General features: G+C 44.6%; 1 protein-coding gene across 1 annotated transcript; it reads left to right on the top strand.

Annotated features, from left to right (window-relative positions):
- The first annotated feature begins 8,848 nt into the window (after window positions 1–8,848).
- LOC117444254 (homeobox protein pnx-like) lies at window positions 8,849–12,526 on the top strand. Its single transcript, XM_034079915.2, has 2 exons — window positions 8,849–9,440; window positions 11,958–12,526. Exons 1-2 carry the CDS (start codon window positions 9,329–9,331, stop codon window positions 12,392–12,394), a joined length of 549 nt encoding a protein of 182 aa, XP_033935806.1. The 5' UTR covers window positions 8,849–9,328; the 3' UTR covers window positions 12,395–12,526.
- Window positions 12,527–15,386: the final 2,860 nt, after the last annotated feature.

The raw sequence follows: 15,386 nt of genomic DNA, 5'->3' as shown, positions 1-15,386 counted from the left end.
TCATTTACCCTTGCTTTAAAAACATGCAGAGGAATGAGATGCTCAGTTTCAATTCTTGCTGAAGATTGTTCCAGCAAGTGGAGCTGCGCACATAAAAGCTGTCTCACCTCAGACAGTCCTTGCTCTTGGCACATCTAACAAGACTACATCATGTGACCTCAGACAATAGCTGCTTGCAACTCTCTGTGTGATCAGAGAGCAGATATAATACGGGAGTTTACCCAACAAAGCTTTATAGATAGACGTGTACCAGTGACTGAGCCTCCGTACAGAGAGAGATGGTAAACCTGCCTTGGCATACAGGGTACAGTGATGAGTCAGCGCTTTACAGTTAGTCACAAATCTCAGAGCGCTGTGATACGCAGCATCCAATTTGCTCAGGTAACAGGCAGGTGCATTCATATAGACCAGATCACCATAGTCCAGCACAGGTCAAAGGTCACAGAGCCTTTTCCTGGCCTCAAGCGAGAAACAGGACTTGTTTCTGAAAAAGAACCCTAGCCTCACCCTCAGCTTTTTAAGCAGGTTATTGACATGAAGTTTAAAAGAGAGACAATCATCAAGCCAGATACCCAGGTATTTGTAACAGGCAACAACTTCAAGTTTTGTTCCTTGCGTAGTTACAATATCTAAAACAGGCTCTGGTGTCTTTTTAGCTTTAGGAAAAGAGCATTACCTTGGTTTGATCCACATTTAAAAGAAGCTTTAGTTCAGAGAGCTGAGTCTGAATAGTGTTAGAAACAGCCTGTAATTTAACACCAGCCTCTTTAATGGAGGGACCTGCACAGAACATCACGGTATCATCCGCATAAAAATGTAAAGTAGCTTCATCCACTTTTTCACCTACACTGTTAATATATATGGAGAATAAAAGTGGTCCTAACACAGAACCTTGAGGTACACCATTAGAAATGTTCAACCACTCAGAAGACAGTCCATCAAAGTGAACACATGGGGACCTTTCAGAGAGGTAGTTCACAAACCACCCACTGCATGGCTGGATAGGCCTATACTGAGTAGCCTCTGCTTTAAGATGTGATGATCGACGGTGTCAAACGCTTTGGAAAGGTCAACAAACAGAGCTGCACAACTCTGCTTATTATCTAAAATATTAGTAATGTCATTCACCACTTTCATCGTGGCAGTGATGGTGCTGTGTTTCTTTCTGAATCCTGACTGATGTTCAGACAGGATGTCATTTATACATAAAAACTCCTTTACCTGTTCACTCACTAAGCGTTCAAGAACCTTAGCCAGAACTGACAACTTAGAGATTGGCCGATAGTTATTTAAAATAGTTGCCTCCCCTCCTTTCAGTAAAGGCAAGACATAAGCTGACTTCCATGCACTTGGGGGGCATACCTTTTTTACTGACGTCAGTACAGTATCAATAAAGCCAGCACCGCGCTGAGTATGCCTTTTCCACAACTCGTCCCGTCATGCACGCCGTACACACACACGCACACGCACACACACACACACACACACACACACACACACACACACACACACACACACACACACACACACACACACACACACACACTCACAGACACACACACACACACACACACACACACACACACACACACACACACACACACACACACTCCCTCACTCACACACACACACACACACACACACACACACACACACACACACACACACACACACACACACACACACACACACACACACACACACACACACACACACACACACACACACACACACACACACACACACACAGACACTCCCTCACTCACACACACACACACACACACACACACACACACACACACACACACACACACACACACACACACACACACACACACACACACACACACACACACACACACACACACACACGTATCAAAAGTAGGAAAACAAATCTTCTCTTTACAGAAACACAGAGTTACCATGGAAACCCAATCTGCTGTGATGCATGGAGACGCAGAACATGTATGTGTGCACCTCGTTGGCTCCGTGCAGCTCGTGCACACCCAGCCGCAGACCAGATGTTCGGAAGTGCAAATGCCTTCTTTGCTTTTCAACCGCTCCACATTTCCATGTGCTGTGTTCCAAAGTGAACACAGAGAGCTTTGAGTGGACCAGAGACCACCCCGCGCACGTTCTTCCCAAAGTCAAGCGTGATTTAGACGTTTTGTGGGGGCCGTTAAACGAGCAGCAGTTAAAAGACAGCACAAAGTGTGCCAGCAGCAGTCGCCTCACAAAGAGCTGCGAGCACCCCCGGGTGCTACAATAAAAGCCTTACAGACATTGTTGGAGGGATAATAGTCCTGTTTTCTACTCCTCCTCTCCTCCTCCCCTCTCCTCCCCCTCTCCTCCTCTCCTCCCCCTCTCCTCCTCTCCTCCCCCCTCTCCTCCCCTCTCCTCCCCCCGCCGCGGAGACACATCTGTGAGAGGAAGGAACGAATAAGTGACCGTTTCAGACCTCAAGTAACTTTATCCAGCTATGGGTTTTTCTCCGAGGGCACTCACTAGAGCAGGGGGGTGCTGGTGGAGGGCCGGACTGGTTCAATGCTTACTGCAGAACTTATTGAAATGAACTTGTTGCACATTTTAAACCTGGAACTAACAAAGCTTAAACTATTGCCTATAAAAACAACATTAAATAATCAGTTGCTTTCATTTCTCATGGCTCTATCTGCAGCTTCTCCAGAGTCACTTCTGATGAGCACATTTCCCCACAGGCCAACAACAGCTTCAACAGAACTATTCCCTCAGAGAGAAACCAAACATGCTCTGCTGTCCTGAGAGAAAGTGCAGAAGGAAGCATCCTTTGAAGTCAGTGTGCTGCTCTGTGATGCTAGCTCAGACACTTGGCGTCTCATCAGGGTGCAAGGTCATCAATGTTTGGGGTCCGGCTCTGAGCGGAGGAGACCCTCAGGATGGAGGGAAGGTGCAATATACCGGCGGCCAGATCTAACAGGAATTAGAAATGATCCTGCGGGCCGAAATTAAATCCACCACGGCCCTGATTTGGCCCCCGGGCCTCGAGTTTGACACCTGCCTCGCACTAGAGGCACGTCGCCTCATAATGTATACGTTGGAAAAGTCAATCCCATGTAATTATTCTTGATACTTGAAAAGCAGCTCCCAGCTCTCCGGAGGGTTTCGTTCTGTTCGCAGCTCGTTCCATAAAACAGATGGATTATAACGAGGGGAAATATGACGGGAGATTTCAAGCTTGTGAAGTCATCGGGCTTTTTTCTTATCGACTAAGATTTGTTAGAACAAGTTAGAACAATGTGTAATGTATTTAACATTTAAGAAGTACGATATAAGACAAGCCCAAGTTTCACCTGTGGGCCGTCTCCACTGAGTGAGCCGAGGGCCGCTTCAAAATGGCCGCTGCACACCAAGCAACTACTTCACATCTTCATCAACTCTTCATCATCCTCTCTTCATCTTCCTCTCTTCCTCATCCTCTCTTCCCCATCACCTCTTCATCATCTCCCCCCCCACCCTCTTCCCGTTGTCCTGCAGGAACAAAGCAGAGGTCGGAGAGTTCAGACTCAGCTTCTCTTCTGCTAATTGTCCTTCTGCCCGGCCTCCTCTCTGCGGGACGCCGCAACCCGGCAGCTGCCATCTTCATCTCTTTACTTCGTCATCACTGACCCCCGCCTCAGGATCATTTACTACCCCAGAGACCCCCCCCCCTCTCCCCTCAGGGTATTAGGAAACTATAAGCGACACACACACACACACACACACACACACACACACACACACACACACACACACACACACACACACACACACACACACACACACACACACACACACACACACACACACACACACACACACACACACAGCCATTACTTCTATTTCACTATGTTGGAAGTCTGGCTGTCACAAAGCGTTCTCCACAGATGAAGAGAAAGCATCCTATACTTCCTAAGAAACTAAAGAAAAAAGTCTGAGATATAAAACAGATTTTGTACCAGAACCGATTTCTTCTGCTTCTCTCATTTATGGAATGAAAACTTTATTACAGACTCAGGTCCTGATAAAAGACAAGGCATTACATTTAATCAATTACATACACAGCGTAAAAATAATTCATAGTTTAAGAATCATTAAAATCGGTGTCCTACAAAGAGACAACTATACCAACGTCTCCACAGCTGCGATTGGTAGCGTGTGCAAAGCCTTATGTTCGAGTCATTAAGCCGGCAAATATATTTATACATGAGATTTCTTAAAACAGCTTGTCGACCTGTTCTGGGAATGTCCTTCCATAATCCCTCGTTGGACTCAGGCCCACAATTATATGGTAAAGATGCTTAATGCAAAAGTACCACTGAAGTTTGAAGTAATGTCCCTGGGGAAAGTAGACTTCGATATAACGGATAACGACAATAAGTACATTTTTAACATTTTAAAAATGTCACTACCCGATCCGTCCCCCTGCCCGATCGGTACTGCGCATGTGCGAGATGGTCCGCCGTATTGGACAACTCCGGACGGCAACCCACGATGGACACTTGACACGGTGGCTTTTAGCAAAGCTCAAAAAGAAAATTCGAGAGAGATGAGTTATTGTTATTTCAACGTGACTTCACTATTTAACAACTCTTTTTATTGGGTTCTTTAATTTGGGGTTAAGTACATTGTCAGAATAAGTGAGGAATGGATTTAACTTCTGTTAGACAGCTATATGCCACATGTTTGCATACATTCACAGTAAATATGTATTCAGTATGATAGCTTCTAAGTATTACTGTTACTATTCTGTATTCCCTTATCTATACATTTTCTTTTAATATTATCTTCTACATTACTTTACTTTTATACATGTATCTATTTTATTTAGTTAGTTATTTAATTTACTAGCTAGGACCGGGAGGGGGGGGGACAATAAATAAAGATATTGACTGTATACATGTAAACTCATTGTGCCTGAATAAAACAGCTTGTAGAGGATTGACTCCTGCAGCCACCCTCATCACCTCCACCCTCATCCACCTCCACCCTCATCCACCTCCACCCTCATCACCCCCACCCTCATCACCTCCACCCACATCCACCTCCACCCTCATCCACCTCCACCCTCATCACCTCCACCCTAATCCACCTCCACCCTCATCACCTCCACCCTCATCACCCCCACCCTCATCCACCTCCACCCTCATCCACCTCCACCCTCATCACCCCCACCCTCCATCACCCCCACCCCCATCCACCTCCACCTCCTCCACCTCCACCCTCATCCACCTCCACCCTCATCCACCTCCACCCTCATCACCCACCCTCATCCACCTCCACCCTCATCCACCTCCACCCTCATCCACCTCCACCCACATCACCCACACCCTCATCACCCCCACCCACATCCACCTCCACCCTCATCCACCTCCACCCTCATCACCCACACCCTCATCACCCCCACCCACATCCACCTCCACCCTCATCCACCTCCCCCTCATCACCCCCACCCTCATCACCTCCCACCCTCATCACCCCCCACCCTCATCACCTCCACCCTCATCACCCACACCCTCATCCACCTCCACCCTCATCCACCTCCACCACATCACCCACACCCTCATCACCCCACCCACTCCACCTCCACCCTCATCCACCTCCACCCTCATCACCCCCCCCCTCATCACCCCCCCCCTCATCACCTAACCTTCATCACCCCCACCCTCATCCACCCTCATCACCCCCACCCTCACCCCCATCACCCACCACCCTCATCCACCCCCACCCTCATCACCCCCACCCCCTCCACCCTCATCACCTCCACCCATCCACCTCCACCCTCATCACCTCCACCCCCACCCTCCTCCACCCTCATCACCTCCACCCTCATCCACTCCACCCTCATCACCTCCCCTCATCCACCTCCACCTCATCCACCCCCACCCTCATCACCTCCACCCTCATCCACCTCCACCCTCATCACCTCCACCCCCACCCTCATCCACCTCCACCCTCATCACCTCCACCCTCATCCACCTCCACCCTCATCACCTACACCTTCATCACCTCCACCCTCATCACCTAAACCTTCATCACCCCCACCTTCATCACCCTCATCACCCCCCCCCCCCCCTCATCCCCCCCACCTTCATCACCCCCCCCCCTCATCACCCCCACCCTCATCCACCCCCCCCCCTCATCCACCTCCACTGGCTGCCGGTCAAGTCGTCCTGGATTCAGTACAAAACACTCCTCCTGCCCTCGCCCCCCCAGTACTTATCGGACCCCCTCTCGGAGTCTGCGGTCCTCAGACACGGGCCTGCTCTCCATCCCCCGCTCTCGCCTACGAGCTGTTGGTGACAGGGCGTTCAGTGCTGCGGCCTCCACCCTCTGGAGTGCACTTCCTTCTGAGATGTGTAATGCATCCTCCCTGGACGTCTTCAAAGCATCACTAAAGCACACCTGTTCACCCGGCCTTCGGGCCGAGCCCTTTCTGGTCCCCCGGCTTCCTCTATTTATTTCTTTGGTCTGCCCGATGATTGTCTGTCTGTTTGTCCACCATGTGCAGCGGCCTTGGGTCCCTTGAAAGGCGCTATATAAATATCATTTATTATTATTATTATTACTTGAAGTTTCCGTAAACTTGCTTTTCTGTAGTTTGACCACAGACCGTTTAGAGCGGTGTGCAATAAGCTCTGAGCAGACACATCTTCACTCCATCTGCACACGCACCCAACTCACGCAGGAGAACGTCTGCTTGTGCACATCATGCGGCGTGTGTTCTGTAATAAAGTGTCCAAGATATGTTAACTTATTGCAGACACTAAGATTAATATCAGACCATTTAAAATCAGGACATTTTAGACATTTATCTTCTTTGGTTCTAAAGACATGACAGCACTCTTCCTGGCGCTGATGCCATGCTCCACACCGGGCACAGTGTCATCATCTCACGGTCTCAAATCATGTGTCTTTAAAGATGCAGCTGGGACCTGAACGTTTCTGCCTCTTTACTGTCAGGAGTCATTTTGGGACTTTTTAAATGAATTAACATGAAAAACTGTAAGTCCACAGATTCTATAAGTATCTCTCAGAGTACTTTTACTTTTTGTATTTTAAATATACTTTGATATAATAATACTTTTTTAATCACAACTTACTTGTAGTGGAGTATTTTAAGACTTTGTATTTGTACTTTTCCTTAAAGGTCTCCTATCGTGCAAAATGCACTTTGTGATGTCTTCTCTCCATCAACATGTGTCCCCGCTGTGTCCCCGGTGCGTCCCCGGTGCGTCCCCGGTGCGTCCCCGCTGTGTCCCCGGTGTGTCCCCGGTGTGTCCCCGGTGCGTCCCCGGTGCGTCCCCGGTGCGTCCCCGCTGTGTCCCCCCGGTGTGTCGGGGAACTCACGCAGCGTCAGAAAATAAACCCCTCTCTCTTTTCCTCCGTACCCAAATCTCTAAAAACGGGGAACAACGGAGCTGATCCAGATGTGCGTCCGATATGACGTAACATCTGAAATGTGGACCCACGGCCCAATCAGAAACGCTGCTATCAGAAACAATGACCGACTGTTTTGGACGTAATGTGGTCGGTGTTTACATTAGCATCGCTAACACTCAGAGCTAACCTGTGCTGGAGAGCATGTGTGTGAAGAAGCAGGAAGTAGAAAGGAACTCACCTTGTGGTGTAACCGGGAGAGAGGAAGCCTTTGAGCTCCAGACTGTTTCAGATCCTTGATAATCCATGATATGGAGTTTCATCACGGCAGCATTTAGTTTAGACGGTAGCTGCCGGGTCCCGCATGAGCTCAGACCCTCCTCTTTAAAGCTTTATCCCCAAATCAGCACTTTAGAAACAGGAAGTGGAACAGAGGGAGATGAGGCGTGGCTAGAATGATCTGTTTGGTATTCTGAGCAAAACACTTCATGTTTTTATATATTTGTATATATCTGAGAGCTATGCTGTTGCCTGAAGATAGCATGACAGGTGACCTTTAAGTCAAGGGTCTGATTACTTCTTCTAACAATGTGTACACTGTAGTGCCGAGAGATATGGAGTCAGAGGCGGTGCATCGAAGGTGCAAAAGGGAACTTTAATGAGGAGCAGAAAAGGACATGTTGTAGCTAAGAGGGCACACACTATTTATAGGTAACCCATAACATGTCCGTGTGGGAACAATAACCGCAACTGTAGTTCCAAGTTTGAATTATGTCCCAGTGGTTAAATAGGTGGTCACCACAACACACACTTGAGAGCACTAAAACATGCAGACATGCATCTAAAAAGGTATGGAGTGATACAAAGAGATATAAAATGTTGACTCTCATATGTCAACAACATAAAGCAAGACTCTTTAGACTTTAGACTTTAGACTTTATCAACACATGTCTCTTCTGGAAATGAATGCACACGAACACATATCTAGTGAGATAATGGCTCATCTCACCACAGCACTCGCACACAACCCACTTTCCAGGTTCCTTCCTCTCTACATTCACACTCACTTTCTACTCGCTTTAGCACTAACAACATTAGTAACAATATTGCAGTATTTCTGATGTATGGAGTGACACAACCATCTGTATAAACCTGTATAAATAAAACAAGAACCTGGCCTTATATATGCTCACATGTCTCTTCTGGGAAATATGCAAATTAACACATTTGTAATAACACAATGCCTCATTTGCATATCTAAACGCAACATTTAAGAAACCTTGCAATACAAAAAAGACTTGCTTTAATGTCAGTAATGAAGTGATGAAGTTTCATTGTGATATCTATTAGTTTAAATGTTGCCCCCCCCCCCCCCTCTCTCTTTACTGCAGGATCAGATGCTCATAAACGTGTTAGTGGCTTTATCATTAAACCGCGGTGCTTTGTGGGGGATCAACAGAGGAGAGAAAGGCTTCTTAACTTTCCCTTTGAGGAGTCCATCAATTAGCATCACAAGACGCGTTCACGTGTCCTACCCGCGGAAAATCAAACATTTCCAGATAATGACAAGCGGAGAAACAAAGAGAGACACGAGGGGGAAGAAAGAGAGACAAGCGGAGAAACAAAGAGAGACACGAGGGGGAAGAAAGAGAGGCACGAGGGGGAAGAAAGGGAGACACGAGGGGGAAGAAAGGAGGAACATCTCCAACAGATGCACCGTAATAAATAACGGCTCCAGCTGAGACACGCATTTGCATTTTGAAGTGTTTTTGGGGTAAAAGCGTGTCAGAGAAACGATTGTTCGACAATACACATCCGGGTCTTTTTCAGTGACATGTTAATGTGCATGGTGGCGTGTGCAGAGGCTGTAATATAAAGGGTGAAGAAGAAGAGGAGGTGAGAGGTACCTGCAGAACTGAAACCGATCCTGAAGATGAAGCAAGAAGCGAAACTGACCCGGAGGACATCTTTCTCTGTGGAGGACATTTTGGACCCGGCGAAATTTACAAGAAGACACATTTGTGCAGAGGAGGACACTTCAACAGGTGAGAAATAGTTTTAGAAAGTGTTCAAACTGTGCAGAGTTGGAGGAAGAGTTGTAACATTGCACACTATTTCATTTTAAATGCTTTCTTTGTAAAGATAGGATTAGATTTTGATCCTTAATTGGTGCTGTGTTAGTGTTTACTTGCACAATTCTCCTGTAGCCTACTATTTTATTTGTATTTCTACTTTTATTGCAAAAAGTACACTGCAGCTATATGACAAGAAAGCCTTTAAAGCAGGGGTGTCAAACTCAAGGCTCGGGGGCCAAATCTGGCCCGCGACTTTATTTCATATGGCCCACTAGAGCTCTGAAAGAATATAATATGTTTATTATACGATTACATGGCGATTTACAGAAGCACGTTGCCCATAAACTACATGTCCCACAATGCATCTGAAATTTGACTTTTTTCTCAGAATTTGAATTTTTTTCTTCAAAAATATGCCTTTTTTCTTAGAATTTTCCCTTTTTTTGTCACTTTTTCCCCAAAATGTCATTTTCTTTTCAAAATATCACTTCTTTTTTCCAGAATTTGGCTTTTCTTTAAAAAAAATGTTGTGACATTCTCACTGAAGAGACTTGCAATTACTTGCCCTAGACTTCTGCTTTCAGACGTAGTTAATTATGAAGTTATTACCCTATCAGATAATAATCCAATGCAGAGGCGATAATGTAATATAATGCATTATATTTATATATGTATTTTTATATAGTCTTAAAGTTACAACCGGCCCTTTGAGTGCAACCATAATTCCTACGTGGCCCGTGAGGAAATTGAGTTTGACCCCCCTGCTTTAAAGCATCACTAAATTGTAAAAAGTCATGCATTCATATTCTTACTTAAAGGTGGGGTAGGTAATTCACTTCAGAAACACTTTGTGTTATATTCCATGGAATGCTCTTAACATCCCGATAGCAATGAATATCTGAAGTGCTTTGACAATAAATACATTAATAAATATCATCTGTGGAAGCCGTGGCGCTGTAAAAAGCACGACCAATCATCTGAGCCGGCTAAAGTAACTGGATGGCCTACCTGCCTGTCAGCCTTCCATCTGGGCTCAAACTTACCTCGTGCCCTCATTGGTCATGTGCGCGTTCGTGTGTGTTGGAGGAGGGGCTCTGTGAGGAAGTCTGAAGGAAGGGGCAGGTTTTTTTCGGTTGTGTATTTTCAAATTCTAGCGCACTCGAGCTGGTTTCTCCATTCTTACCGACCTACCTTTAAGTAGAAGTACAAAAGCGTGGGCCTAAAAAAATACCATAATAAAAGTTAAGTCTTTTATTTTACCTTTTTCTTTTATATTTCTCCATTTGAATGAAGGAAGCTAAAAAGTGAAACATCCCCAAGTGATCATAATAATAATAATCTTTAACACATAATAATACATCTATAGTATGTATTAAATCCAATACAAATAAATTCAATACAATTGGGTTTAATCTTTAATATATGAAATTATTTAGTACAAAATTCATGTTGGACTTTATTAAATACAACAGCTCACGACTGTGCATTACACCTCTGTAAGTATGAGGTAGATATATTACTTTATAACTTCATTAACTGATCTAATCATTCATTCATATGTTGCATAGAGAGGCGAAGTCCCGCTCCATGGGACCTTATTTCTGAAAAAGTATGTATTGAAGTCAATGGAGAGAGAAAGATTATCTTTCCATCCCGTTTGAATTGTGCCACGACTTACACATATGTTTGTCGATCTTAACAAATCATTTCCACGTCAAAAAAGTCACAGTTTGTCGTAAAACTGTTGAAATAAAAGACGATGAAAAATATCAACTAGAAAGACTACAAATCCCAGAGTCCCGGTCCCGCATGCTGGCTCCACGGAACCGACTAACTCCCCTTGTGTGTGTGTACAGCTCTCAATGCGCCCAGACTTGGAGTGATTTTCTCCTCTTTTAATACTTTCCGCCTCGTTCTGAAAGAAAGAAGTGAAATATTCCAACGTGACGGCCGTCTTGGTGTGTGGTGCATGATGGGAGATGTAGTTCATTGAGCGGTTTCACACAAACAAAGTGTGTTTAGATTGTTTTGACTTGCAAAATTATCTTTTAAATTGACAAACATCATGTGTGTAATCCGTGGCTCAATTCAAACGGGATCGAAAGATAACTTTTCTCTCTCTATTGACTTCAATACATACTTTTTCAGAAATAAGGTCCCATGGAGGAAAGGGAGGGACTTGGCCTCTCTATACTTAGGAGATACCTTGATCTGTACATTACACCTCTGTAGATATGACTTAGATATTACTTAATAAGATGGAACTGTATTTATCCTCTTGGGGAAATTCAGGCGTCTATAGCAGCAACAGGGTCAGAGTTATTATTATTATCATTGCTATTTCTAGTCTGTATTGTCTCTTTATGCTCCTGCAACACAAACATGTCCCAACTTGGGATCAATAAAGTACCTCTTATCTTTCTCAGAATGAAAACCGGATGATAACTTCATTAACTGATCTAATCATTCATTTCCTTTCCCTTTTAGAATCTCCCCCCCACAGAGATGAAGGCAGAGATCTCCTCAGCCCTGAGGAAGAGGAGGAAGGTGATGAAGGTGAGGAGGCTCCATATCTGGGGAGGAAGAGGCTCCACAGCCCGAAGAAGAGCCGCAGGATCCGCACGGCCTTCAGCCTGGAGCAGCTGCACCTCCTGGAGCTCAGCTTCAGACGCAGCCACTACCTGTCGGTGTTCGAGAGGCAGAACATCTCCGCGCTGCTGCAGCTCTCTGAGACCCAGGTGAAGATCTGGTTCCAGAACAGACGCACCAAGAGGAAGAAGGAGCGGCAGCTGAAGGGTCCGGAGAACGAGGAGGAACACGGGTACATGAACAGTTTCTCCCCGCTCACCGGTAACCAGATGTTTTACCCTCAGATCCACATGTTCTCCCCGCTCTCTTTCCATCAGCAGCACTATTACGCATGACGGGTACATTACGGAGAGAGAGGACTTCCCGTAGAATATGGCACTATTTTCATGATTCTTAAGAGCTGTGCCAAACATGACTGAATGTATTAACGTATTTTTTATACTGTAATTATGCTATAACTTATTTTTTTAATAAACATTTTCTATGAAGTCGTTCTCGTTTGATCGTTTTTTCTTCAAATATTTGGACGTAACACATGAGGCTAATAGTTAATTATTTAAAAAATGGTAATAACTATAGACACATTGATATGCACACATTTACAAAGACACACGTGAGAAATAAATACGTTTCTTTTTTACAAAAACAGTGATATTTAATGCTTTCTTCTTAAAATCCATTGACATCTGTTACGACCCTGGTCGTTATGTGTATTGTGTGCAGAGATTTCCTTCAAGTCTTTTAGAGTCCTTCAGAATTATTAGGTAGGTTTAGTAGTAGGCATGGTCAACAAAACTGAGTTTATGTCTTAAGGGGGGGGGGGGGGGGGGGTGTCACGGCTGCTGCTGCTGTCTGGGATTGTATGTTATATGTATATGTGCCGTTGCCCAGACGCCATTGGATGCCAGTTTCCTGTCCCTCCTCCGGTAGGCCTGACCGAAGATCTGGATTGGAGCAGGTCGGGCCCGACTCACCAATCCCTGGACTCTTGTAAGAGTGTGTGCATCTCAGTTAACAGGAGAGGTCTGAATCTGTGTCAGATGTCTCTCGGTGCTCTCCTTACGTTCTGTGTAGCTCTGTGCTAGTTCTGCTACAGTGGTCAGTTAGGGTGTGTGCGCTTAAGTGTGTATTCTGTGACGGCGTCGAACTTGTGCGAGACGCCTCACTATTTTAGCCTTAAGTGCCCATAGTGTGCTATGACTGTGATAATCTGTGACCTTCGTTTTGTGTAGCGTTATTGTGAACAGATAGCTGGTTTTAAGAGCCTGTATTTTTGATATCATCTTTATTTTGAGTTTATTAAAATCAACCTCTTACCAAGAACACCTGGTTTCGTGTTGCTTCCCTTTTACCCTAAGCGAGCTGGGGACGTAACACATCTAACATGCAGTTGAGTCTTTTAAACAACATTTACAATCATGTGCAAAAAAAAAGTAAACGCATGTTCTCCCGGCTGGTGCTTTTCCATCAGCAGCAGCACTATTACGCATGACGCGCAAAACTGGGCAAATGGCGGACCAACGAGCATCAGAAAAAAGTACTTCCAATAGAACATGGCACTATTTTCATGATTCGTAAAAGTGCCAAACATGACGTACGTATTTTTTATAATGTGCTATAACTTATTTGTTTAATAAACATGACGTTGTTCTCGTTTTTCTTCCTAAAATCCATTGACATCTAACATGCAGTTGAGTCTTTTAAAAATCTAAATAACTTGTTGAAACATAAGTAAACAAAGACACATGTTGCCTCTCCATCACCACCGCTATTACTATCACGCATGACACGCAGACTGGGCACATCGTGGAGCAGCGGGAAAAAGGACTTCCAGTAGAATATGGCGCTCTTTTCACGATTAATAGGAGATGTAAGAGAAACATTTTCTATTACGTTTGTCCGTTATTTCTCAAAGTCAAACATGCAGTTGAGTCAAATAAAACCAACTTGTTGAAACATTTACAATCACAAAGTACAGATGTTTGACAAAAACCCATCAAACCCAGTCCAGGATTGATGTGGTCGACTTCATTTGACAGACAGTATAATTCAAAGTAGTTACATCTATTTCATTGTGAGTTGGCATTTATTAGTATAGCAGAATTTTGTGAAGTAAGATCCCATTTAATGCTACAGATGATAGTGATGTTACAGAGAGAACTATTTACCGTGATGTGATCTGTGTTCTGTGCGCACTCAAAAGTACTGGGAGGCGTGTGGCGCAGGTTCAAACCCCACTGCAGTCAGCACGTCGTTGTGTCCCAGAAAATGTGTATATGCTGCCCTCTTGTGGTCAAATGCTGCAACACCTTTTTACATACATGGCTCCTGCCGTCATACTCTTGGTGTATTATTGTCTGTACACACATTTGCAAGTCTATCAGGTAGATGTGGAGATACTGAAGTTCAGAGGACACGAAACGACATTTAAAAGCATCCATTTAATAGTTTTTGAGAACAGTTTGGACCCACAGTGTCTTACATTAGACTGTTTTCTAAAACTGCTCAAGTATGCAAAGTGGACAGGTAGGCGAGAAAGGCTTTTTTGAGTCTCAGAGACCAAGGTCCTGTACACTTCGCATACATTGACTGCACGACTTCAGGTCTGCGATGTGGACAGTACCTCAAATACACCACTACACAACCTGTGGTATTTGAAAATAAGGGAATGACATGTTTATAATATGCTGCAAAACACAACAAATATGCAGGGTTGCGAGTCTGTTTCTAAGACCATTTTATTTTTGGAACAGAGAAAACACCGTAAATAACAACATTAATATAAACAATAATAATAACAAACAACTGTTAGTCAGACTTCAACTCAGAAAAAAAAGTTTTCCCACACTCTTAAAACCACTATGGGTTTTCTCTTGTGTGAATACGGTGATGTGTTTTGAGATCACTTGATGTAGTGAAAGTGTTCCCACACTCTTCACACCAGTACGGCTTTTCTCCAGTGTGAATACGGTGATGTGTTTTGAGATCACTTGATGTAGTGAAAGTTTTCCCACACTCTTCACAGCTGTACGGTTTTTCTCCAGTGTGAATACGGTGATGTGTTTTGAGACTACTTGATGTAGTGAAAGTTTTCCCACACTCTTCACACCAGTACGGTTTTTCTCCTGTGTGAATACGTTGATGTATTTTGAGACTACTTGATGTAGTGAAAGTTTTCCCACACTCTTCACAGCTGTACGGTTTTTCTCCAGTGTGAATACGGTGATGTGTTTTGAGAGCACCTGATGTAGCGAAAGTGTTCCCACACTCTTCAGACCCCTCTGACCTAAATAATTATCGCCCTATTTCCAGACTGTCTGTAATGGC

Source organism: Pseudochaenichthys georgianus, unplaced genomic scaffold, assembly GCF_902827115.2.
Source record: "Pseudochaenichthys georgianus unplaced genomic scaffold, fPseGeo1.2 scaffold_768_arrow_ctg1, whole genome shotgun sequence".
NCBI lineage: Eukaryota > Metazoa > Chordata > Actinopteri > Perciformes > Channichthyidae > Pseudochaenichthys > Pseudochaenichthys georgianus.
Note: the sequence above shows the minus strand (reverse complement) of the source record. Positions and strands in the feature narration are given on the sequence as shown.